Source organism: Cuculus canorus, chromosome 4 (assembly GCF_017976375.1).
Source record: "Cuculus canorus isolate bCucCan1 chromosome 4, bCucCan1.pri, whole genome shotgun sequence".
Taxonomy (NCBI): domain Eukaryota; kingdom Metazoa; phylum Chordata; class Aves; order Cuculiformes; family Cuculidae; genus Cuculus; species Cuculus canorus.
In genome coordinates, this window is record NC_071404.1 from 359,933 (window position 1) to 382,927 (window position 22,995).

The 22,995-nt window shown below is 69.2% G+C and overlaps 3 protein-coding genes across 5 annotated transcripts in view; 2 read left to right on the plus strand and 1 right to left on the minus strand.

The window, feature by feature from the left end:
• Positions 1-850: 850 nt before the first annotated feature.
• On the minus strand, positions 851-6,179 carry WDR54 (WD repeat domain 54). Its single transcript, XM_054065739.1, has 11 exons — positions 6,050-6,179; positions 5,022-5,244; positions 3,897-3,959; positions 3,367-3,433; positions 3,055-3,111; positions 2,827-2,954; positions 2,715-2,726; positions 2,259-2,347; positions 2,020-2,182; positions 1,827-1,901; positions 851-1,355 (listed from the first exon to the last, which is right to left on the minus strand). Exons 1-11 carry the CDS (start codon positions 6,067-6,069, stop codon positions 1,224-1,226), a joined length of 1,029 nt encoding a protein of 342 aa, XP_053921714.1. The 5' UTR covers positions 6,070-6,179; the 3' UTR covers positions 851-1,223.
• Positions 6,068-12,660, plus strand: LOC128852095 (serine/arginine repetitive matrix protein 2-like). Its single transcript, XM_054065740.1, has 8 exons — positions 6,068-6,217; positions 7,339-8,194; positions 8,302-9,648; positions 10,062-10,301; positions 11,606-11,695; positions 11,769-11,957; positions 12,156-12,262; positions 12,332-12,660. Exons 1-8 carry the CDS (start codon positions 6,068-6,070, stop codon positions 12,524-12,526), a joined length of 3,174 nt encoding a protein of 1,057 aa, XP_053921715.1. The 3' UTR covers positions 12,527-12,660.
• Positions 12,661-17,520: 4,860 nt separating this feature from the next.
• The window catches only part of DCTN1 (dynactin subunit 1), a 62,203-nt gene continuing 56,728 nt past the window's right edge, over positions 17,521-22,995 (plus strand). The window contains exons 1-2 of one of the 3 annotated variants that reach the window (XM_054065699.1): positions 17,521-17,664; positions 22,087-22,208. The gene's annotated coding sequence lies outside the window, so the exon portion shown is untranslated. Of the gene's footprint in view, positions 17,665-21,003; positions 21,480-22,086; positions 22,209-22,995 lie in introns of those variants that run through there. The other 2 variants (XM_054065700.1, XM_054065702.1) reach the window with 2 other exon arrangements.

The window sequence follows — 22,995 nt, forward strand, 5'->3', positions numbered from 1 at the left end:
TGTCTCTCTCGGGGGGTCTCTCTGGGGGTCTCTCGGGGGTCGCTCTCGGGGGGGTCTCTCTCGGGGGGGGTCTCTCTCGGGGGGGTCTCTCTCGGGGGTCTCTCTCGGGGGGGTCTCTCTCAGGGGTCTCTCTCAGGGGGGTCTCTCTCAGGGGGGTCTCTCTCGGGGGGTCTCTCTCGGGGGTCACTCTCTTGGGGGGTCTCTCTTGGGGGTCTCTCTGGGGGGGTCTCTCGGGGGTCTCTCTCTCGGGGTCTCTCTCGGGGAGGTCTCTCTTGGGGGGGTCTCTCTCGGGGGTCTCTCTGGGGGGGTTCTGCTGCACAACCGTTTTTACACTTTTTTACCCCAACGGAGCCTCTGCGGCTCTGAGCCTTTAATAAAGACTTTCCCAACAGCTCCACGAGCGCTGTGCGCCCCACGGGACCCCCACTGACCCCCCTCTGCCCCACGGGACCCCCACAGCCCCCCCTCTGCCATATGGGACCCCCACAGCCCCCCCTCTGCCCCACGGGACCCCCACAGCCCCCCCTCTGCCCCACGGCACCCCCACAGCCCCCCATCTGCCATATGGGACCCCCACAGCCCCCCCTCTGCCATATGGGACCCCCACTGACCCCCCTCTGCCCCACAGCCCCCCCTCTGCCCCACGGGACCCCCACTGACCCCCCTCTGCCCCACGGGACCCCCACAGACCCCCCTCTGCCCCACGGGACCCCCTCTGCCCCACAGATCCCTTGTGCCCCACTGACCCCCCTCTGCCCCACTGACCCCCACAGCCCCATGGGACCCCCTCTGCCCCACAGACCCCCCTCTGCCCCCCAAACCAGAAGCGCTACCCGGTGGTCTCAGGTTTTTATTGGGTGGGGGGAGAGGGGCTGCGCCCCATAGCTCGGGGGGCACAGGGGCAGAGGGGCTGTGCCCCATAGCTCGGGGGGTACAGGGGGCGGGAGGGGCTGTGCCCCATAGCTCGGGGGGTACAGGGGCGGAGGGGCTGTGCCGCAGTCGGGACGTGGGGACACATCCGGCGCAGCTCTGGGGCCGCATTCCCCACACACGGCTGCGCCTTCACCTCCGGAGCGAGGGGGATCCCGGCTCAGCCCCACATTCCCGAGGATTCCCACCCCGGGCCCCACAGCGCCGGAATCGGGGCTGTGCCGCCGCCCCGGTGCTTACGGTGCCGGCTGTGTCCCGGCTGTGCCGGTGCCGCCGCCGGCGGGCGCCGAGGGCTACGCGTGGCTGTAGCGGAAGATCTCGTTCAGGTCATAACCGGTGACGGCGAAGGAATTCCCGTCGGGATCGCAGAAGCGTACGCCGCAGACCTGCGTGTCGGTGACGCACTCGGCGTGGCAGTGCCGGAGCTGCGGCGCGACAGGAGCCAAACGCTGGCACCGGCTGCGGGAAGCACCGCCGGGAACCCAGGGATGATCGGGAATGCCACAGCCGGGAACCCAGGGATTGGGAATGCCACAGCCGGGAACCCAGGGATTGGGAATGCTGCAGCTGGGAACCCAGGGATTGGGAATGCCGCGGCCGGGAACCCAGGGATTGGGAATACCACAGCCGGGAACCCAGGGATTGGGAATGCCGCAACCGGGAACCCAGGGATTGGGAATGCCGTGGCCGGGAGCCCAGGGATTGGGAATGCCGCGGCCGGGAACCCAGGGATTGGGAATGCTGTGACTGTGAGCCCGGTTATTGGGAATGCCACAGCCGGGAGCCCAGGGATTGGGAATGCTGTGACTGTGAGCCCGGTTATTGGGAATGGCACAGCCGGGAGCCCAGGGATTGGGAACGCCGCGGCCGGGAGGCACACGCTGAGCGGCGCTCACCTCGATGCCGTCGGTGTCCGGGTTCCTGCCGAGCTCCCAGACGTGCACAAAGGAATCCTCCGCGCCGGAGAGCAGCTGGAGGGGGAGCGGGACCGTGGGCACCGGAGCGGGCACCGGAGCGGCGCCGGCCCCGCGGGATGCAGGGATGGGATGCGTTGCGCCGGCGGCGACGCTGCGGCACAGGCAGCCGTACCTTCCCGCTCCGCGGCGCCACGTCCAGAGCCGAGATCCAGCGGGCGTGGGCGTTGACCTCGGCGCGCAGGACGCCCGTCGCGGCCTCGTACAGCCGGATCTGCCCGTTCCCGTAGCCGGCGGCCACGATCCCGTGCCACAGCTTCACCGAGGAGCACGACCACCTGCCAGCAGGCATGGAGCTCACCTCCGGCTCTCCGGTGCGGTGCAGCTGTGTCGCTCCGGCAGCGCTGGGCTTACCCGAATCCCGGGATTTTGCCGAGTGGGGTGAAGGGCTCTCCGGAGCTCCAGGTGCAGACGGCGCCGCCGTCATCGGCGCTCACCAGGTCCTGGAGCCCCATCCTGCAATGATGGAGCGGCTCAGGCTCCGCTCCGGCACCGCCGCCGGCTCTGCCATCGGCAGCGAGCGCCGGGCAGAAGGTTCCGGTGTCGCTAAAGCTGCCGCAAAGCAGAGCCATCGCCGCAGCGGAGTGTAACGGCTCCCAGGAAGCACCGGCAGCACCGCGGCTCCGACCCGCTCCCGTGTGGCAACACCGACCCACGCTGGATGGGGTACAGGCGGAGGAGCGCATCCTGCGCCCCACGCCGGAGGGAGGGCACCGGGGCACGGAGCGGCCTCGGCACCGGCTCCGAGCCGGGAATGGTTCGGGCGAGCAGAGGCGCCGGGAAAGCCGCGCAGAACTGATCGGGGAAAGCGCCAGCGTCGTCCTGACGAAGGTGCAGATAATGAGGAGGACAACCGGCACCGGCACAGCGACCTCGACCCCCCCAGCCCGGAGCCCCCCCGATGCCGGCGATGCCCCCGTACCGGCGTGTGGCCCAGCTCGGCCGCGATGTCGGTGATGGCGTCGTGGTGCCGCTCCAGGACGTCGCTCACGGTGACGTTGGTGCCTTTGGGGGGGATATCGAACACCAGCACCGGCCCCGGCGACGTTCCTGCGGGCGGGAATGGCGGCGAAGGCGTCGGTGAGGGGTCCCGGGCTCTCGGCCGGCCGCGCGGTGCGACCCCTGCGCCCCGGCTGCCGCCCCGGCTCACCCACGCAGACGAAGCGCCCGCCGGCAGCGGCGATCCCACGGGCAAACACCGCGTGCGCTGGAAGGAAACCATGAGCCGCGGCAGCTCCCGGCACGGCGCCGCCGGCGAACCCATCCCAGCCCCGGCCTTGGGGCCATCCCGCGCCCGTTCCGGCCACGCCGCGCGGCACAGAGCGGCACGGGGACACCACCGCCTCCTCCGCACCCTCCCGCCGCGTAGGAACGTGCCGGCTCGATCCCAGCCGGAGCCGGGAGCGAGGGTGCCGGCAAATGCTCCACGGGGCAGGGGCTGCGTTCCCGCTGCCGGATTTACCCGGAGGATGCTCCGTGCCGTCCAGCGCGTGCCAATACACCAGCGTGGAGCCGTCGGCCTCGAACATCTGCAGCGGAACAGCAACGGGGACAAAGCTGCGCCGGCGGCTCCGCGGCTGCCAGCGAGGGGCCGGAGCCCTCCGGAATGCTCCCCAGATCCCATGGTCGAGCGGCAGCCCTTGGAGCGCAGCCGACCCTCCGGAATGCTCCCCGGATCCCAGAGTGAGCGGCAGCTCCCAGAGCACAGCCGACCCTCCGGAATGCTCCCCGGATCCCAGAGTGAGCGGCAGCCCCCAGAGCACAGCCAACCCTCCGGAATGCTCCCCGGATCCCAGGGTGAGCGGCAGCTCCCAGAGCACAGCCGACCCTCCGGAATGCTCCCCGGATCCCAGGGTGAGCGGCAGCCCCCGGAGCGCAGCCGACCCTCCGGAATGCTCCCCGGATCCCAGGCCGAGCGGCACCCCCGGAGCACAGCCGACCCTCCGGAATGCTCCCCGGATCCCAGGGTGCGCGGCAGCCCCCGGAGCACACCTGGATGCCGCGGTGGGAGGTGAGCACCAGGAGGGCGCGGGACGGGAGGACGCACCAGGCAGCCTGCCAGGAAAAGCGGATCGTCAGGAGCGCCGGGAGCGGGCGAAGGCGGAAAGAACCCTCCGTGCGTTCCGGGAGAGCCCCCGGGCACCGCTCCGGCCGCGGTCACAGCTGCGGGTGCTGCTCCGAGGCCTCCAGAGGCTCCTTCCTTCCCTCTGGCCCTGCGGTCCCGCTCGGTCCCGGCCATTCCACACATTCCGGAAGGCCCTTCCCGCCACTCCGCTGCCCCCTCGGCGCTCCCGTGGGGGATCCCATCTCCCCGCCTTCTCCCCGGTGCCCGGGAGCAAAACCAAAGCCCGAGGGACCCCAGCGCGGCAAAGCCCGGCTCCAATCCGGCGCCGGCACTCCCATCCCACTGCGGCATCCTCATCCCACTGTGACATCCCCATCCTGCTCCGGTACCCCCATTCCCCTCCGGCATTCCCATTCCTCTCCGGTACCCCCATTCCCCTCCGGCATTCCCATTCCTCTCCGGTACCTTCATTCCCCTCCAGCATTCCCATTCCCCTCCAGCATTCCCATTCCTCTCTGGTACCCCCATTCTCCTCTGGCATTCCCATTCCTCTCCAGTACCCCCATTCCCCTTCAGCATTCCCATTCCTCTCCGGTACCCCCATTCCCTTCCAGCATTCCCATTCCTCTCCGGTACCCCCATTCCCTTCCAGCATTCCCATTCCTCTCCGGTACCCCCATTCCCCTCTGGCATTCCCATTCCTCTCCAGTACCCTCATTCCCCTCCGGCATTCCCATTCCTCTCCAGTACTCTCATTCCCCTCCATTACCCCCGTTCCCCTCCAGCATTCCCATTCCCCTCCGGCATTCCCATTCCCGTCCGGTACCCTCATCCCACTCCGGTATCCTTGTCGTGCTCCAGCATCTCATCCCACTCCAACCCCCCCCATCCCACTCCGGCATCCTCATCCCATGCTGTCAGTCCTGTCCCTCTCCCACGGTTCCCGGTGACGCCGCCGGCAGCACCGGGAGCTCTGTATCGTCTCCGGCTCATCCTACGGGATGCCCCCTCGCCGGATCTCCTCTCTCCGGAGGGCACGGTGCCGCGGGTACCTGGGTGATGCCGTCGGCGGTGCCGGCCGTGGCGGCGTGCCGTGCCGGCAGCTGGCGCGTGGCGCAGGGCCCGTCGGCGGTGGCGGTGGCGATGGTGAGCGCGGGGCCGTGCACGGCGCAGAAGGCGGACGGCGGGCGGCCCGGTGCCAGCAGCACGCTCAGGTTGTTGTAGAGCGCCGCAGCGCTGCCACGCAGCCGCACGCTCGGCTCCCGGCGGAACGGCCTGCGGGAACGCCGTCCAGCCGCGGCCCCCAGACCCCCCAGACCCCCCGCACCCCCAGCCCTGGGGAACCCCCGAGACCCCCCGGCACCCCCAGCCCTGGGGAACCCCCGATCCTCCCTGGCACCCCCAGTCCTGGGGAACCCCCAATCCTCTCCGGCACCCCCAGCCCTGGGAACCCCCTGTTCTCACCCCCCCGAGCCTCTCCTGCACCTCCAGCCCTGGGGTCCCCCCTGTTCCCACCCCCTGAGCCCCCCCCGTGCCCCCACAGCACCCCCAGCCCTGGGGAACCCCCAATCCTCTCCGGCACCCCCGGCCCTGGGGTCCCCTCTGTTCTCACCCCCCCGAGCCTCTCCTGCACCCCCAGCCCTGGGGCCCCCCCTGTTCCCACCCCCTGAGCCCCCCCGAGACCCCCGGCACCCCCAGCCCTGGGGTCCCCCCCTGTTCCCACCCCCTGAGCCCCCCGCCGAATCCTCCCCGGCACCCCCAGCCCTGGGGTCCCCCCCCGTTCCCACCCTCTGAGCCCCCCCGGATCCTCTCCGGCACCCCCAGCCCTGCCTCCCCCCGGGACCCCCGGATTCTGCCCACTCCCACCCCCTCTCCGGTCTCCCCGCAGGTTCCCCCCCCGACTCCAGGCTCCCCCTGTTCCCCCCCATCTCTGGGGTCCTCTCTGAGACCCCCTGAGCCCCCCAAATCCACCCCATTCTCTGTGGCCCCGACCCTATCCCGCCCCCGGGACCCCCATAGCCCTGTTCCCCTCCCCGGCCCGGCCCCCGGTCCCGCGGCCGCCCCCCCGCCCCCAGCTCACGCTGTCCCAGCCGCAGCCATGGCGACGCCGTCGCCGCGTGATGACGTAATGGAGACGAGAAAGGCGGGGAGGTGTCGCGCGGCGCTGACGTCACCGCGAGCGCAGGCCCAGGGGCGGGGCCAGCGTTGCCGTGGAGACCGGGACGCGTCGGGGGGGGAAATGGCGGAGGTGGGGGGGGACTGGGGGGAACTGGAGGGAGTGGAGGGAACTGGGCTGGACTGGGGTGAACTGGGGGGACCCAAATTGTACCGGGGTGCCCTGGGGTGAGCTGGGGGGCACTGGGGTGTACTGGGCCCGTGTCCGTGTCGTGCCCGTGTCCGAATCCACATCCCTGGCTGTGCCCGTGTCTGATCCGTGTCCGTGTCCCATCCCTGTCCGTGTCCGATCCCTGTGTGTGCGATCCCCGCGTCTGATCTCTGCCCGTGTCCGATCTCTGTCCAATCCCTGTGGCCAATCCGTGTTGGTGTCAGTGTCCAATCCCTTTCCATATCCAGTCCCTCTCAGTGTCTGATCCCTATCTGTTTCCAATCCCTGTGCCCACTCCCTGTTCCCGATCCCTGTCCGTGCCCGTTTTAGTGCCCGATCCCTGTGTCTGAGCCCCATCTGTGCCCACGTCTGTACCCGATCCCTGTGCCCGATCTGTGCCCAATCCCTGTTCCCACTCTCTCTTCCCACTCCCTGTTCCCAATCCCTGTTCCCTCTCCCTCTTCCCACTCCCTGTTCCCAATCCCTATTCCCTCTCCCCATTCCCTCTCTCTGTTCCCAATCCCCGTTCCCACTCCCTGTTCCCAATCCCTGTTCCCACTCCCTCTTCCCACTCTCTCTTCCCAATCCCTGTTCCCACTCCCTATTCCCACTCTCTCTTCCCAATCCCTGTTCCCACTCCCTGTTCCCAATCCCTGTTCCCACTCCCTATTCCCACTCTCTCTTCCCACTCCCTGTTCCCACTCCCTGTTCCCTCTCCCTCTTCCCAATCCCTGTTGCCAATCCCTATTCCCTCTCCCCGTTCCCTCTCCCCATTCCCAATCCCCATTCCCACTCCCTATTCCCTCTTCCTGTTCCCAATCCCCATTCCCTCTCCCTGTTCCCAATCCCCATTCCCAATCCCCGTTCCCAATCCCCATTCCCACTCCCTGTTCCCTCTCCCTGTTCCCAATCCCCGTTCCCTCTCCCTGTTCCCACTCCCTGTTCCCTCTCCCTCTTCCCACTCCCCGTTCCCAATCCCCATTCCCTCTCCCTGTCCGTTCCTGCTCCGTTCCGCTGTCCGACGCCGTCGGTCCCCTCCGAAGGTTCCCCCGCGGGAGCGCTCCCGCCGGGACGTCCCTCGGACTCCGGTTCGCGTTCGCTCCGTCCGGGCCGGGCAGTGCCGGGCGGTGCCGGTGGCGCCGGGGGGGGACGCGGCCGCCGGGGACGTCGCGGCTGAGCTGGTGACGCGCGTGATGGACGCCTGCGCCGACGCCTTCGCCGCCCGCCAGGTGAGCGCCCACCGACGGCGGATGGGGCCCCGGTTCCGGGCGCTCCCGGCATTCCCACGCCGTGTCCCGATGCCAGTGGGCTCCCGGCATTCCGCTCCATCGCCGGCTGGGATGGAGCCTCAGGATTCCAGATTCCCGGCATTCCCGCGCCATGTTCTGCCGGGGATGGGGATCCTGATTCCAGAGGCTCCTCGAATTCCCGCTCCGTGTCCCGGTGAAGGCACGGGTGCAGCTCCAGGGGTTCCGGCATTCCCAACCTGTGCCAGCGCTGGGGTGGGTCCGGATCCCGGGGGTTCCGGCATTCCCGCTCCGTGCCGAGGCGAGGTCCATGTCTGGGGTATTCCCGGCATTCCCAGCCCATCTCCTACCTGGGCTGAGGGTCCGGATCCGGGGGGTTCCTGGCGATCCGGTTGGTGCCGAGTTGGGGCTCCTCCGGCGCCGTGCGGCGGCCGCGGTGCTCTGCGGTGCTCACGGCGACTCCCGGCAGCGCATTCCCTTCTCCGTGCGTTGGGTGTGCGACACTCTCCTGCTCGGCGCCCGCTGGCGCTTCCCGGCGCGGGACGAGGGCGACGCCGACGCCGGCACGGAGCGCCAGGACGCGGAGCCGCCGCCGTGCCCCCTGGACTCCTGCGCCCCGGGCGCCGTCCCCGTCCGGCACAGCCGCAGCCAGGTGAGCCCCCGGCACCACCGCCACGCTTCCAGAACCTTCCCTGTGCCGCGCCGGGGGGATGTGGCTGCCCCGGTGCCCGCGGCCCACGTCCTGTCACTGTGCCGCAGGTCTCTGTTGCCGGAGCTCAGGACCCCCCTGTGCCGCCCGCGCCGCGCAGTGCCATCGTCCCCGTGCCGGAGCCGCCCCGCGCCGAGCTGCTGCCAGACGAGGCCACGGCGTCCCAGCGCCCCCCGGGAAGGGCCCCCCGGCACACAGCCCCCCGCACACCCCACCGCGCGGCAACAGCGCGGCCGCAGCGGGGCCGGCAGCCGCCACAGCCACACCGGGACGCGGCGGATGTCAATGGCCACGAACCGCCACCGCCTCCCTCCCGCGCCACCCCGGCTGCGCTCCGGCCACGGGGGAACCGCGAGGGCACCGTCCCTGTGCCGCAGCTGCTCCGGCGGCGCCGCCCCGGGCGATGGATCCGCCCGCAGGTGGAGGTGCTCCATGTGGGCGCCGAGGCCGAGGCATCGGCACGAGGTCGCGGTGCCGGCGGGCGCAGCCCGGGCATCGCGGGGCACACACGGGCACAGCTGGCGCCGCGGCTCCCCAGACCTCTGCCGCGGCCGCTGGGCTCGGCGCTGGCGCCCGGCGTCACCGTCCGGTGGAGCAGCAGACGGGAGAGCGCGGCACAGCCCACGGCGCCCGGCGAGGACACCGACGCCGAGCGGGACCTGCGGCCCATCCGCCCCGGTGTGCCCTTCGCCGGGCGGCTCTCGGGCCACGGCGGGCGCTGAGCGGCTCCTCCTCCTCTTCGCACCGCAGAGCCGCCCCTGAGGCACTCTGGCGTCGCGGTGCCATCGCCGCCCTCGCCCCGGACGGGCCCCGCACCGCACCGGCACAGCCGCGGCGGCTCTGCCTCTGCCGCACAAACCACGAGGGGAATAAAGAGGTTTCTGTTGTTCAGCTCTGTCCTTTGCCGATGATCCCCCCGGCACTCCTGCTCCCTGACCGGCACCGTTCCCGGCAGCGTGGTGCGAGGCCGGGCGGTGCCGGGAGCCCCCGGTGCCCACGCCCGCAGCCCACGGCGGCACCGATGGCTCTGGCAGGGTGGGACCGCGGCGCGGCTGTGCCGTGGGAGGTCGGTGCTGCCCGTGCACATCCCCGAGCTGTGGCACCGGTTCTGCTCCTCCACCCAATGCCGGTGGGCGTGAGCGGCTCCGGCGCGGCCCCAGTGCTGCGGTGCCGGGGGAAGGCCCTTTCTGACCTCCGACCCCGGCGGACTCTGTCCCGGCGCAGCGGTCGCACCGCGGCCATGGAGGTGCCGAGCGGCTGCAGCCACCCGGGTTGGTTCGTGCTGGCGCTGGTGCTGGCACTGTGGCTCTGGGTGCGGCGCAGGCGGTGCTGGGACCCGCGCCGCTGCCCCGCCGACCTCACCGGCAAGACCGTCATCGTCACCGGAGCCAACAGCGGTGAGTGCCGGGTTCGCTTCCTCCGGCTGCAGGGATGGAGAAGGGTTTGGGGGCTCCGGTGCCGGCATGCGGCCGTGCCGGGCACCCGCAGACGTCCCCACCGCACCGACCGGGAGCCGAGTCCTGGCGGATCCTGTGCCGCAGCGCCGGTGGCCGCACTCTGCCCCGCCGGGGCAATGCCCGCAGCCAAGGCCACCGCGCCGGCAGCCGAGCTGTGCCACGGAGGGGTCCCGGCTCCTCTGCCGTGTGCCGCGGTGCGGGCTCTGGGCTGGGGGCTCACGCCGGGCTGCTGGGATTCGGCACCGGCTCAGCCGGGCTTTGGCACGGGGCTGCTCCGGCTCTGCTGCCACGGCTCCCGGGGCGCGGTGCCGCGGCTCCCCGGGTCTCACCGCGAGGCCCCCCGTGTGCGGCAGGGATCGGTAAGTGCGTGGCGCTGGACCTGGCGCGCCGGAACGCCCGCACCATCCTGGCGTGTCGGAGCCGGGAGCGCGGCGAGGCGGCGGCGGCGGAGATCCGGGCGGCCACCGGCAATCCGGCGGTGGTGGTGCGCGTGGTGGACACCGCCTCGCTGGCATCGGTGCGCGCCTTCGCCCGTGCTGTGCTGCGAGAGGAGACGCGGCTCGACGTCCTCGTCAACAACGCCGGCAGCACCGGTGCGCAGCGGCGGCCACGGGGCCGACGGCCCCATCCATCCCATCCCATCCCATCCATCCCATCCCATCCCATCCATCCCATCCCATCCCATCCCATCCATCCCATCCCATCCATCCATCCCATCCATCCATCCCATCCCATCCATCCCATCCCATCCCATCCATCCCATCCCATCCATCCCATCCCATCCATCCCATCCCATCCCATCCATCCATCCCATCCAATCCATCCCATCCCATCCATCCCATCCCATCCCATCCATCCCATCCATCCCATCCCATCCCATCCATCCCATCCAATCCATCCCATCCCATCCATCCCATCCCATCCCATCCCATCCCATCCCATCCCATCCATCCCATCCCATCCATCCATCCCATCCATCCATCCCATCCCATCCATCCCATCCCATCCATCCCATCCATCCCATCCCATCCCATCCCATCCCATCCCATCCCATCCCATCCATCCATCCCATCCAATCCATCCCATCCCATCCATCCCATCCATCCATCCCATCCCATCCATCCATCCCATCCATCCATCCCATCCCATCCATCCATCCCATCCCATCCCATCCATCCCATCCATCCCATCCAACCCATCCCATCCCATCTTCCTCCCCACCATCGCCGTTCCCATCCAATCCCATCTCATCCCCATTTTAACTCCCCATCCTGATCCCATCTCCATCCCCACCACAGCTCCAACCCTATCCCATCCCATCCCAATCCCTTTCCCATCTCCTTCCCATTGCCATCTGCCATCCCATCCTCATCCCCATTCCATTCCCATCCCACTCCCATTCCCATTCCATTCCCATCCCCATTCCATTTCCATCCCATTCCCATCCCCATTCCCATTCCCCTCCCATTCCCATTCCATCCCCATTCCCATTCCATCCCCATTCCATTCCCATTCCCATTCCATCCCCATTCCCATCCCCATTCCATTCCCATCCCCATCCTCATTCCCATCTCCATTCCCATCCCCATTCCCATCCCCATTCCCATCATTCCCATCCCCATTCCCATCCCATTCCATCCCCATCCCCACTCCCATCCCCATTCCCATTCCATTCCCATTCCTATCCCCATCCCCATCCCATTCCATCCCCATTCCCATCCCCATCCCCATTCCCATCCCCATTCCCATCCCATTCCATCCCCATTCCCATCCCCATCCCCATTCCCATTCCCATTCCCATTCCCATTCCATCCCCATTGCCATTCCCATTCCCATCCCCATCCCCATTCCCATCCCCCGATCCGGCTGCCGCCGGTTGCCGTGTGCCACATTCCAGGGCTGCCGTTTGCGGTGACGCCGGAGGGTTTGGAGCGAACCTTCGCCACCAACTACGTGGGCACCTTCCTGCTGACGCGGCTCCTGCTCGGTGCGCCGCGGGGACGCCGGGAGCGCCGCCAACGCCGCCGGCACCGCGCTGACCCCCCGCCCCCTCCCCGCAGACCTCCTGAAGGCCTCGGCGCCCGCCCGCATCGTCAACGTCTCCTCCTTCCGGCACCGCGCCGGCACCGCCGACTGCCGCTTCCTGACCGGGCAGGCGCGGCCCGGCAGCTTCGACGCCGCCTACAACAGCACCAAACTGATGAACGTCCTCTTCACCGCCGAGCTGGCGCGGCGCCTGCGCGGCACAGGTGAGTGCCGTACCGCGCCCGGCTGTGCCACGTGGTGCCGCGTGCCCGTCCCAACCCCTCGGTGCCGCCGTGCCGGGGCTGCGGCTCACGGCAGAGGAGCCCCGGCGCTCGCTCGCGGCCGCTCGCCCGCTCCGGCCGGGTTGGCAAGCGGACATTTGGCACCGGACGCCACAACCGGCGGTGCTGATGGCTCGGCAGGGGTGACCGCCAACGCGCTGAGCCCCGGCGTGGTGAGCACCGGCATCATGCGCCACTTCGGCTGCGCCGTGCGGGCGCTCTTCGCCCTCGCCCGCCCCTTCATCAAGGTGAGGGCGCCGGGTCCTGCGCGCGGCCGCGCCGCGTGGCCCGGGCGCCGCTCACCCCCTGTGCCGCAGTCGGCAGAGCGCGGCGCCGCCAGCACCATCTTCTGTGCCGTCTCCGAGGAGGCCGCGGGCATCTCCGGCAAATACTTCGACAGCGAGTGCGGGCTGGCACTGCCGGCGCCGGCCGCCCGCGACGCCGCGCTGGCGCGAAAGCTCTGGGAGGAGACGGAGCGGCTGACGGGGCTCCACGGCGCCTCCCGGCACTGAACGTGCACCGCCGCGGCCACTGTGGCGGCAACCCCGCGGCTCCCGGTGCTGGGGACCGCGCCGGGAGAGCCACCGCGATCGGTGCCGGGACAGAGCGCACCAACAGCCGCGGTACACGTCCTTTATTAAAACACCGGCGCCGGTGCCGGTCACTGCCAGGCGATGTCCAGGTCCAGGCGCCGGTGCCGCGCGGTCCGCACGAAGGCGTCGTAGTCGCGCCGGGAGACGTCGCGGCAGCGGGAGAGGTCGATGCGGCGCAGAGGGCCGTCGCCCGCCAGCAGCAGCCACACGGCGCGGCCGGACACGCGGCTCCCGGCCAGCGACAGCTCCCGCAGCTCCTGCAGCGGCGGCCCCGGCGCCGCCAGCACCGCCTCGAAGATTGCGTCGAGCGGGAAGGGGACGGCGAGGAGGCGCAGGCTCTGCAGCCGCGGCGCCGCGCACAGCACCGAGCCCAGGGTGCCGCTCAGCGCCAGCACATGCCGCGCCGGCAAAGCCTCGGCGCCGCCGCTCAGGGCCAGCGAGAAGGCGTGGAGGCGCGGCAGCCCGTGCGGCAGCAGGTCGGTGTGGCAGCGCGGCGGCGCGGCCGGCGGGTCGGCGTCGGGCTCGGCAGGCGTTGGCGCGTGCAGCTCGGCGGTGAAGGCGCGCAGGCCGGGGCAGGCGGCGAGCACCGCGAGGAGGGAGCCCTCGTGGCACAGATGGAAGCCGTGCAGCGCCAGCGTCCGCAGCCGCGCGCCGAGGCCGCGCACCGCCGGCAGCGCCTCCGCCAGCGCCCCCGCGCCGCCCAGCGCCAACCGCTGCAGCCGCTGCCAGCGCCGCAGCTCCCCCGCCGCGCCCTCGCCGAGCCTGCGCGCTCAGCTCCTCGGCGTGCGGGCACACGGCGCCGACCGCGGCGAGCGCCGCCGCCTCCACGTCCTCGACGAGGCGCAGCGGCAGCGCCAGCGGCGGCCCCCCGGGCACGGCCCCACGCAGCCGCGCCAGCTCCAGCAGCGGCGGGAAGGCGTCGGCGTTGCCCGCGCCGTCCAGGCGGCCCTCGTGCAGGCGGCGCAGCGCGGCGGGCAGCGCGCCGTGCGCCAGCACCTCGAGGCGCGGCAGTGCCAGCAGCACGAAGGCCAGCGCGGCTTCGGCGTCGGGGCCGTCGGCGGGCTCCAGGCCGCGTGCCAGCAGGACGCGGAGCGCGGGGCTGCCGCAGCGGCGCTGCCGCGGGTCGTAGGCGAGGAGGCGGAGGGCGGGCAGCGACGCTTTGGCGCAGCCGGAGACGTCGAGCTCGCGCAGGCGCCGGCAGCCGCGGCCCACGGCCTCCAACACCGCCGCGTCCGCCCGCGTCTCCCCCAGCCCCAACCGCTGCAGCCCCGGCAGCGCCGACGCCACCGCCGCCAACACCGGCGCCGAGAGGCGACCGCAGCCGTGCAGGTCCAGAGAGCGCAGCGCCTGCGGGGCGGCGTCAGGGGGGGCTGCGCCCCACGTCCCCTCCCCGGCACCCCCAGAGCCACTCCTGGGGACCCAGGGACCCCCAATCCCTCTCCCCAGTGTCCCCCAATCCCTCTCCACAGTGTCCCCCAATCCTCTCCCACAGTGTTCCCCAATCCCTCTCCCACAGTGTCCCCCAATCCCTGTCCCCCCAATCCCTCTCCACAGTGTCCCCCAATCCCTCTCCCACAGTGTCCCCCCAATCCCTCTCCCCACAGTGTCCCCCAATCCCTGTCCCCCCAATCCCTCTCCCACAGTGTTCCCCAATCCCTCCCCCACAGTGTCCCCCCACTCCCTGTCCCCCCAATCCCTCCCCCACAGTGTCCCCCAATCCCTGTCCTCCCAATCCTTCTCCCACAGTGTCCCCCCATTCCCTGTCCCCCCAATCCTTCTCCCACAGTGTCCCCCCATTCCCTGTCCCCCCAATCCCTCTCCCAGTGTCCCCCAATCCCTCTCCACAGTGTCCCCCATTCCCTCTCCCACAGTGTTCCCCATCCCCTGTCCCCCCAATCCTTCTCCCACAGTGTCCCCCCATTCCCTGTCCCCCCAATCCCTCTCCCCACAGTGTCCCCCACTCCCTGTCCCCCCACTCCCTGTCCCACAGTGTCCCCCCAGTCCCTGTCCCCCCCGGCACACACCTTGCACCGCACGGCGAGGAGGCGGCCGATGTCGTTGCCGGCGATGGCGCGGCAGTGCCGCAGGCTCAGCTCCCGCAGGTGCGGCACCAGCAGCAGGTGCAGTGCCGCCCGCGTCAGCCGACGGCTCTCGCCCAGGCGCCGCAGCAGCTCCTGCACCAGACTGCCGGCTGCGCCGCCACCGCCGTCAGCGCCACCGCCGCGGGACGGACAGACGGACAACCCCGCGCCGAGGGGTCCTGATCCCCAATCGCCCCTCACCGAGGGGTCCTGACCCCTCAGTGGCCCTTATTGAGGGGTCCCTGATCGCCGATTGGCCCTTATCGAGGGGTCCCTGATCCCCACTCGCCCCTCATTGAGGGGTCCCTGATCCCCACTCGCCCCTCATTGAGAGGTCCCTGATCCCCAATTGCCTCTCACCGAGGGGTCCCTGATCCCTGATTGGCCCTTATCGAGGGGTCATTGATCCCCATTCATCCCTCACCGAGGGGTCCTGACCCCTCAGTGGCCCTCATCAAGGGGTCCCTGATCCCCACTTGCCCCTCACTGAGGGGTCCCTGATCCCATTCATCCCTCATCGAGGGGTCCCTGATCCCCACTCACCCCTTATCGAGGGGTCCTTGATCCCACTCACCACTCATTGAGGGGTCTCCGATCCCATTTGCCCCTCACCAAGGGGTCCCTGATCCCCAATCACCCCTCACCGAGGGGTCCTGACCCCTCATTGGCCCTTATTGAGGGGTCCCTGATCCCACTCACCACTCATTGAGGGGTCCCTGATCCCCACTCGCCCCTCATTGAGGGGTCCCTGATCCCCAATTGCCTCTCACCGAGGGGTCCCTGATCCCTGATTGGCCCTTATCGAGGGGTCCCTGATCCCCATTCATCCCTCACCGAGGGGTCCTGACCCCTCATTGGCCCACATCGAGGGGTCCCTGATCCCTGATTGGCCCTTATCGAGGGGTGCCTGATCCCGTTCACCCCTCACTGAGAGGTCCCTGTATCCCACTCACCACTCATTGAGGGGTCCCCGATCTCATTCGCCCATCACCAAGGGGTCCTGACCCCTCATTAGCCCTCATCAAGGGGTCCCTGATCCCCACTTGCTGCTCACCGAGGGGTCCCGGTACCCCGTCCCGCCTCACCGAGGGGTCCCTGATCCCGTTCATCCCTCACCGAGGGGTCCCTGATCCCCACTCGCCCCTCGCCGAGGGGTCCCTGATCCCATTCACCCCTCACCAAGGGGTCCCGGTATCCCATTCATCCCTCGCCGAGGGGTCCCTGATCCCCGTCTGCCCCTCGCCGAGGGGTCCCGGTCCCCCGTCCCGCCTCACCGAGGCCGTCGAAGGGGCCGATGACGAAGCGGAACCGGTACTCGTCCAGGTAGCGTTGGCTGTAGTCCTTGGCCCAGAGCGGCTCCATGTGCCGCGCCAGGCTCTCCAGGCAGAGGCTGCTCAGCGCCGGCACCGCCTTCCGCTGCGGCATCTGGAGGGGCACCGGGAAGGGGCCGGTGGCATCGCGGCGGCAGGGTGCCACCGCCACGGCACGCGCTCCGGCCGTGCTCTGGGAGCCCCGGTGCTGGTGGGCACGGCCGGTGTTGGCTCTGCCGGGGTCACCGATACGGGCAGCAGCCGGGCTGCGGCGCTGGGATTCCGGCTTTGCCACCCCTGGGACTGACCCCGGGAAGGGAATGGGGTCCCCAGAGCGAACCCCACCCGGAGCAGCCAGCCCGGATCCCGGCACCCCATCCCACCGGTGGCAGTGAGGAGCGGGAGAACCGAGCCACCGGCCAAGGGCACCCCAAACCTCACCTCGGCGTGGTGCGGGAGTGGGAATGGCGCTGGTAACCGGGCTGGCGATGCTCGGGTATGGCAGCACCTGGGGTACGGTGATATCCGGGTATGGCGATGGCTGGGGTACGGCGATACCTGGGGTACGGCGATACCCGGGGTACAGTGATGCCCGGGGTACAGTGATGCCTGGGGTACGGCGATACCCGGGGTACAGTGATGCCCGGGGTACAGTGATGCCTGGAGTACGGCGATGTCTGGGGTACGGCGATGCCCGGGGTACGGCGATACCTGGGGTACGGCGATACCCGGGGTACGGCGATGTCTGGGGTACGGCGATGCCCGGGGTACGGCAATGCCAGCAGCCCTGGAACGGGAGAGGGAGACAGGGATCACAGTGCTGGATCCCGATGGGAACGCTCAGCACCGGGACTCGGACAGGAGAGCAGGATGTGGCACAGGGTGGGGTGACAACCGGGGGGTCTCCACGGTGAAGGGGGTCTGCATGGCAGAGGGGGGGGTGTCTCCATGGAAGAGGGGGGGGATCTCCATGGCAGGGGGGATCTCCATGGCAGAGGGGGGGGATCTCCATGGCAGAGGGGGGGTGTCTCCATGGAAGGGGGGGGGATCTCCATGGCAGAGGGGGGGGATCTCCATGGCAGAGGGGGGGGGTGTCTCCATGGCAGAGGGGGGGGATCTCCATGGCAGAGGGGGGGGATCTCCATGGCAGAAGGGGGGGGGGGGGGGTCTCCATGGCAGAGGGGGGGGGGTTCTCCATGGCAGAGGGGGGGGGTTCTCCATGGCGGGGGGGGGGGGGTCTCTCTCTGGCAGGGGGGGGTCCCTGCAGCCGGGGTGGGTGTCTCCACCGCACAAGGAGGGGTCTCCACGGCGGGGGAGGGTCCGTACAGCCGGGCAGGGACACTCACCAGCCGCTCCCCTTCTCCGTCCCGTCCCGTCCCGTTTCCTCCTCCGCCGGCCCCCGCCCCGCCGCACCCCCTGTCCCGCCAGGCCCTTCCGCCCGGCTTTCCCCGCGGCTTCACCGCCCGCGCTGCGCATGCGCAAGTCCCGCCAAGCCCCCTTCCGCCCTTCTGACTCCGGGACTGCCCCACGCTATGCCTGAATAAAACCGCCGGCGGCGGCGCGGCGGGGCGGTCCGGCAGCGCAGCGGGCAGCCCGCGGGGGCCTGCGAGGGGGCCTAGCTGCGGGCGGGGGCCGCAGAGCGGCGCTGGGAGCGGCCGGGCAGCAGGTACCGAGCGGGGGGGGCTGCGGCGGGAGGCGGCGAGCGAGGGCCTTGCGGAGGTGGGCGGGGCTGGGGGGGGCATCGACCCCCTCATATGGTTGGGGGGGTCGGTGCTGGGAGCGAGGGGCGAGAGGCGCATAGACACCCCCCCCCCCAATGGGTCTGAGTGGAGGGGGGGCGGGGGGGCATAGACCCCTCCATGGGATCTGTGGGAGGGGGGGAGCGAGGGGCGCATAGAGCCCCCTCATGGGTCTGAGGGGAGGGGGGGGCGAGGGGCGCATAGACCCCCCCCATGGGGTCTGAGGGGAGGGGGGGGCGAGGGGCGCGTAGACCCCCTCATGGGGTTTGAGTGGAGGGGAGGGCGGGGGGCGCATCGACCCCCCCCCGTGGGGTCTGAGTGGAGGGGGGGGCGGGGGGCGCATAGACCCCCCTCCCCCATGGGGTCTGAGTGGAGGGGGGGGCGGGGGGCGCATAGACCCCCCTCCCCCATGGGGTCTGAGTGGAGGGGGGGCCGGGGGGCGCATAGACCCCCCTCCCCCATGGGGTCTGAGTGGAGGGGGGTCCGGGGGGCGCATAGACCCCCCCCCATGGGGTCTGAGTGGAGGGAGGGGCGGGGGGCACATAGACCCCCCCCGTGGGGTTTGAGGGGGTGGGGGTGCTGTTGGGGTCTGAGTATGGGGCAGTGCTAAGGGTCAGGGCGGGGGGCGCAATGCTGGGACCCCTCCCCATGGAGGTTTATTGGGGGGCGCTCTGCCGGGACCCCTCCCCATGGAGGTTTATTGGGGGGAGCTCTGCTGGTACCCTTCCCCATGGAGGTTTATTGGGGGGGGCTCTGCTGGGACCCCTCCCCATGGAGGTTTATTGGGGGGGCTCTGCTGTGCCCCCTCCCCATGCAGATCTGGGGGGGCAGCGCTGGGACCCCCCCTCAGTGTGGTCGGGGGGGAACATGCGATACTGGGACCCCCCCCCAGGCGATCGGCGCCTCTGCGGTTGGGCTGCGGCTGCGGATCCCCCTGGGGTCCCGGGCGCTCCTTCCCCTGTAGTTCACCTTTTCCCGGTGGTGCCGGAATCCCGGTTCCGTCTGGGAGCGGTGCTGAGCTCCTCGCGGCGTGCTGGGCTGTGGGGGGGTTGGGAGGAAGGATAATGCCCTCCCTGAGCCTGCGGAGACTCCCGTGGGGCCAGAGCAGATCCTGCTTCCAAGCGGAGCGTGGCTTCCAGCCCTTCCCGGCAGGGCTTTCCGGAAGGACGCGGAGCTCCTGCAGCCCACCTGTGTCCTCCCCATCCGAAGGGAATTCTGGCTCCTAACCAAGGGCCGAGCTGGAATGTTGTCAGAACAGAGGGGGATTTGGGAAACGGCCCTGGAGAAGGAGCGGAATGTGCGCAGGTGACGGATCGGCTCTTGGGGACGTTTGGATTTGGCGACCGGAGCAGCTCAGCCTTCGGCTCGTTGGCGAGGCCGGTTTGCCCGTGTGCGTTCCGGCTGAGGAGCAGAGCGGGATCGTTATGGCCAGAGGTTTCCTCGGATGCCGTGTGGCTCTTCCGGCTGAGGGCTCTGCCCGTGGGCTTCCCGAGAGGAACCGGAGCGCTCCATCAGCGGTGGAGCACTTGGATGAAGGGTGGATCGGAGGCCACGTGCCGGGGTTCGCGGGGTGTGGGCTGGGAGCTGCGCACCTGCCCTCTGCTGCTGTGCACAGCCGTGCCTCGGATTTTCCCGATGGATGCATTTGCGTCCGAAGGACTCAGTTTCCCCTCTGCCGGGTGAGGGGCTCAGCACGTGCTTGAGCCGCGTTCCGGGCGTTCCTCGCGCTCGGCCGTGTGCGGGAGCGCGCCAGGTTGGTGCTCCAGGAGGGTCCGAGCCCTCGGAGAGGGGCTGCCGTGCTCCGCTCCCCGAGACACCCCCTGATCCCTGTTTCCTTCCCTCAGCGCTGCCCTCCCCGGAGCAGTCTCCCCTCTTTCACTGTAGGCGTCTCTTCTGCCGTAGGGAAATCCAGGCTGGAGCCCTCGGGACCATCCGGGATCGTCCGTGCGGCTGCTGCCATGGCTCTGCCAGGCGGGAGCCTCCGTGGGTGCCAAACCTCCCGATCATTCCAGCCTTTCCGTGCGGCTCTGTGGCAGCATTGGGGTAAATCCGGCTGTTTCCCTGCTCAGCCCTTGGTGCTGGCGGTTCCTCCCTGCTGCTCCCGGCAGCTCCTGGGCGGTGTCGGAGCCGGTGGGCTCCGGAGGTGGCACAGACCTCACCGGCGAGCGCCGCTCCCCGCCTGGGATGTGGGGGTTCAGATCCTGTCAGGAGAGCCTGGGGGTCTGCCTGCTTGATTTGGAAGATCCCTAAGGAATGGGAAGCAGCAGGGAAGAACCTGCTGATCTGCGGCCGGATCGAGTTGCGCCGTGATCCCGGGATGCTGTGGCTCCTGAAAGGGCTCGTGGCCCCGGACGATGCCACGCTGGGGCTGCGCTCCGGGTCCTGCCCGCCGACGGAAAGGGGCTCTCCGGGCAGGAATTGCGCAGCGAGCGGAGCAGAAGTTCGTTAAGGGAGATAATTGCTGAGGAAGGGAAGTGCCGACACCAAAACGCTTCGGCTGCTGTCCCGGCGCCGGAGAGGTCTTGCAGGGAACACACAATGCCGGCTGTTCCATGGCTTTGAGCAGGGAAGCGGAGCAGGTGAGGGTTCAAGTCCACCTTTCCTGGCTGGATTGAACTCGGGATGACAAGGACACGCTGCCGGCCCGGTGCCGGTGGCCGGGGAGGAACGAAGGGATGGTTGCGATGGAGATGAGCTCGGACCTCCTGACCTCCGCTGGGAGCCGGGGCACATCCGCAGCATCCTTCGCTTTCTGGCCCGTTGCCGTGGTTACCGCCTTCCAGCAGCGCTGCTGCATTATCGGATGCCATCCCGAGAGTTTCGGCTTTAGCTGCAAGGGGAACGGTTGGATTTATGGCGTCGGGAACACCAGGCAGCGCCTGCCGCCGCGTCCGTGCAGTGCGGCTGCGGCTGCATGCGGGCGGTGGTGCAGCCGTGCAGGGCGCAGGCTCGCAGCGCCCGCCTGCCGGGTCCTAGCGCCTTGGATCGCTTCCCGCTCGGCAGCGGGGGGGGACCCTGCGGTGAGTGTGATCCTCTCCTCCAGTGGCATCCGGCCCCGCAGCTCCGGTTTAGAGGGCTCCGGAAAACTTGCTCCTGGTGCCGGGGGAGCTGCTGTTGTGTCCGGGCGCTGCGCCGAGGCGTGGGATGGGATGGAATCACAGAGTCACAGAATCACAAGGTTGGAAAGGACCCATTGGATCATCGAGTCCAACCATTCCTAACACTGGAATGGGATCCTTCAGACTCAGAAAGACCTTTAGGATCCTCAAGTCCACCCGCAAACCTCCCTCTGCCCACGTCCTTAAGTGCCACATCCACACGTCTTTTAGTTCCCGCGCAGCCCCTTCCACCGAGGGATTTTCCCGACTATCCAGGCTGAGCCTCCCCTGATCCCCGAGTGTTTCTGCTCTCCCTGCGGAGGCGTTGCCGGTCCCTGCGTGCCCGCGCTCTGGCTGCTGCCAGTCGCGATTCCAACGGCAGATGCCTTGGGATGTGTTGTTCCCAAGGGATGTGTTGTTCCCGAGGGATGCGGGCCGAGGAGCCGCTGCTGGAGGCGGGGATGGGGCCAGGGCCAGCGACGCTCCGTCCTCCAGGAAGGTCACGCTCTAAATATAAACCGGGACAGGGATACGCTCAGAGGGGGAGCCGGAAGGATTCCTGGAGCGGTCCCACCGGAGCAGCACAGTGCCGGCGTTGGTTCCCGGGCATCACGCAAACAAGATCGTTCATCGGGCTTCGAACGGTCAGCTCTGCGCTTCGGCCTCGCGCGGGCGGCTCCAGGGTGGCAGGATGGGCGCTGTGCTCCTGCCGGAGGTGCTGGAACCGGAGCTGGAGCCGAGGTTTGCTCTGGCTCTTGCACCGGCTGCGGCTTTCTGGTCCCAGCCGGAGCCAGCTCGGAGCGGCACTGGTGTAACCAGGCAGGCCGAGTTCTCCGTGCCGTTGTTCCACCTCTCCGACTGGAGCAGAGAGGTCCCGCCTGGACTTTGAGGTCACAGGAGAGGATGCGGAGCCGGGAGCTCAGTTAAAGCCTTAGTCTTGGCTTCCCATGGATTGGGAAGGCTCGGGATTCCCATGGATGTGAGGCCCAGAGCGCCACTGCTTGGTTTTTAACACACGGAAGCTGCCAGTGTTCCGGCTGCTTGGTGTGAGGATCAATCCGTATCCCAGCTTCCAGTCTGGGAACCGGAACAAGTCGGAACGCTCCAACAGAATGTTTGTTGCCCTTTTCGTGTCGGTTTATCTGTAACAACGAGTGTCACACGGAGCGTTTGGGCAGTTCCTGGGGTGCAGGCGGCTGCGGCGCCGGCACCGGACTGCGGGGATCTGGAACGCTGTCCCCTCTTTTGCAGGTGACTGCTCCGAGCTCCGGCTGGGACCATCCCCATGTGTGGTTGTGCTGACCCGGCTCTGCTGCGGCACTGACTCAGCTCTGCTTGGATCCACCGCTGGGGATCCATAAGCACAGACACAGGTGAGTGGCAGCGCCCGGCGAGCGCCGGAGCAGGGGTTGTGCGGCCGTCTGTGCCGGCTCTCGCTTGGAGTCCCACCTTTTTGGCACCAGGACCTTCCAGACCCGTCGTGCCGTGACCTTTGGGAACAAGGTCGGTTCCTGCCAGTGCTCTAAGGAGCGAGGCCGGATCAGGAAGCGGTAACCCGCTCTCCCGGTAGCCGGCACGGATTGGGAATGAGCGCCCGCAGCGGTTAGCTGGATGTTGGGGTTTGCCGGCTGCTGTCGCGCGGTGGGCGAGAAGGGAGGGGAGAGCACGGCTGTTCCGGCCGGCGTTCCCCGTGATCCGCTGGACTGGAGTGCCGAGGGGTGTGAAACCAGTGAGGATTTTCGGAGCCGTGCCTGGAATCACAAAATCGGGAGTGTTTCTGTGGATCAGGGGGTGCTGTAGCGCCGAGCGGTCTCCGGAAGCACCGGGGGGATTTATCCATCCCAGGTATTTGGTTGGAAGAGCGGCACTTCCAAACGCGGCCGTGCCAGGGTGTGGAGAGCAATCCGAATTGTGCCACGGTGCACTTGAGGCCAAAACCCGCCGGCTCCGTGTGGCGGCTCCGGCTGACGGCCGTTCGTCTCGTTGGAACCATTAGACCGGGGGTGTTTAATTACCGAGAGCTTCCCAGACCCAGAGATCCCGTAAACCCGGGCTCTGAGCTCGGCCTCTCGTCTTCCTGCCAGGGTTTGGTTCTCGCCCAGATTCCATGCGGTAAATGGGAAAGGAAAGCAGGGAATGGGGAGCGGTGCCGCGGAGCGA

Bases quoted from the DNA above. Each gene is read 5' to 3' on its own strand.
- LOC128852095 (XM_054065740.1), top strand. From the start codon at position 6,068: ATGGCGACGCCGTCGCCGCGTGATGACGTAATGGAGACGAGAAAGGCG. The intron at 8,195-8,301 runs GTGAGCCCCCGG...ACTGTGCCGCAG, and splicing joins TCCGGCACAGCCGCAGCCAG to GTCTCTGTTGCCGGAGCTCA. The intron at 11,958-12,155 runs GTGAGTGCCGTA...ATGGCTCGGCAG, and splicing joins GCGGCGCCTGCGCGGCACAG to GGGTGACCGCCAACGCGCTG.
- WDR54 (XM_054065739.1), bottom strand. From the start codon at position 6,069: ATGGCTGCGGCTGGGACAGC. The intron at 3,112-3,366 runs GTAAATCCGGCA...GTTTCCTTCCAG, and splicing joins CGGCACGGAGCATCCTCCGG to CGCACGCGGTGTTTGCCCGT. The intron at 2,183-2,258 runs GTAAGCCCAGCG...GCCTGCTGGCAG, and splicing joins GGCAAAATCCCGGGATTCGG to GTGGTCGTGCTCCTCGGTGA.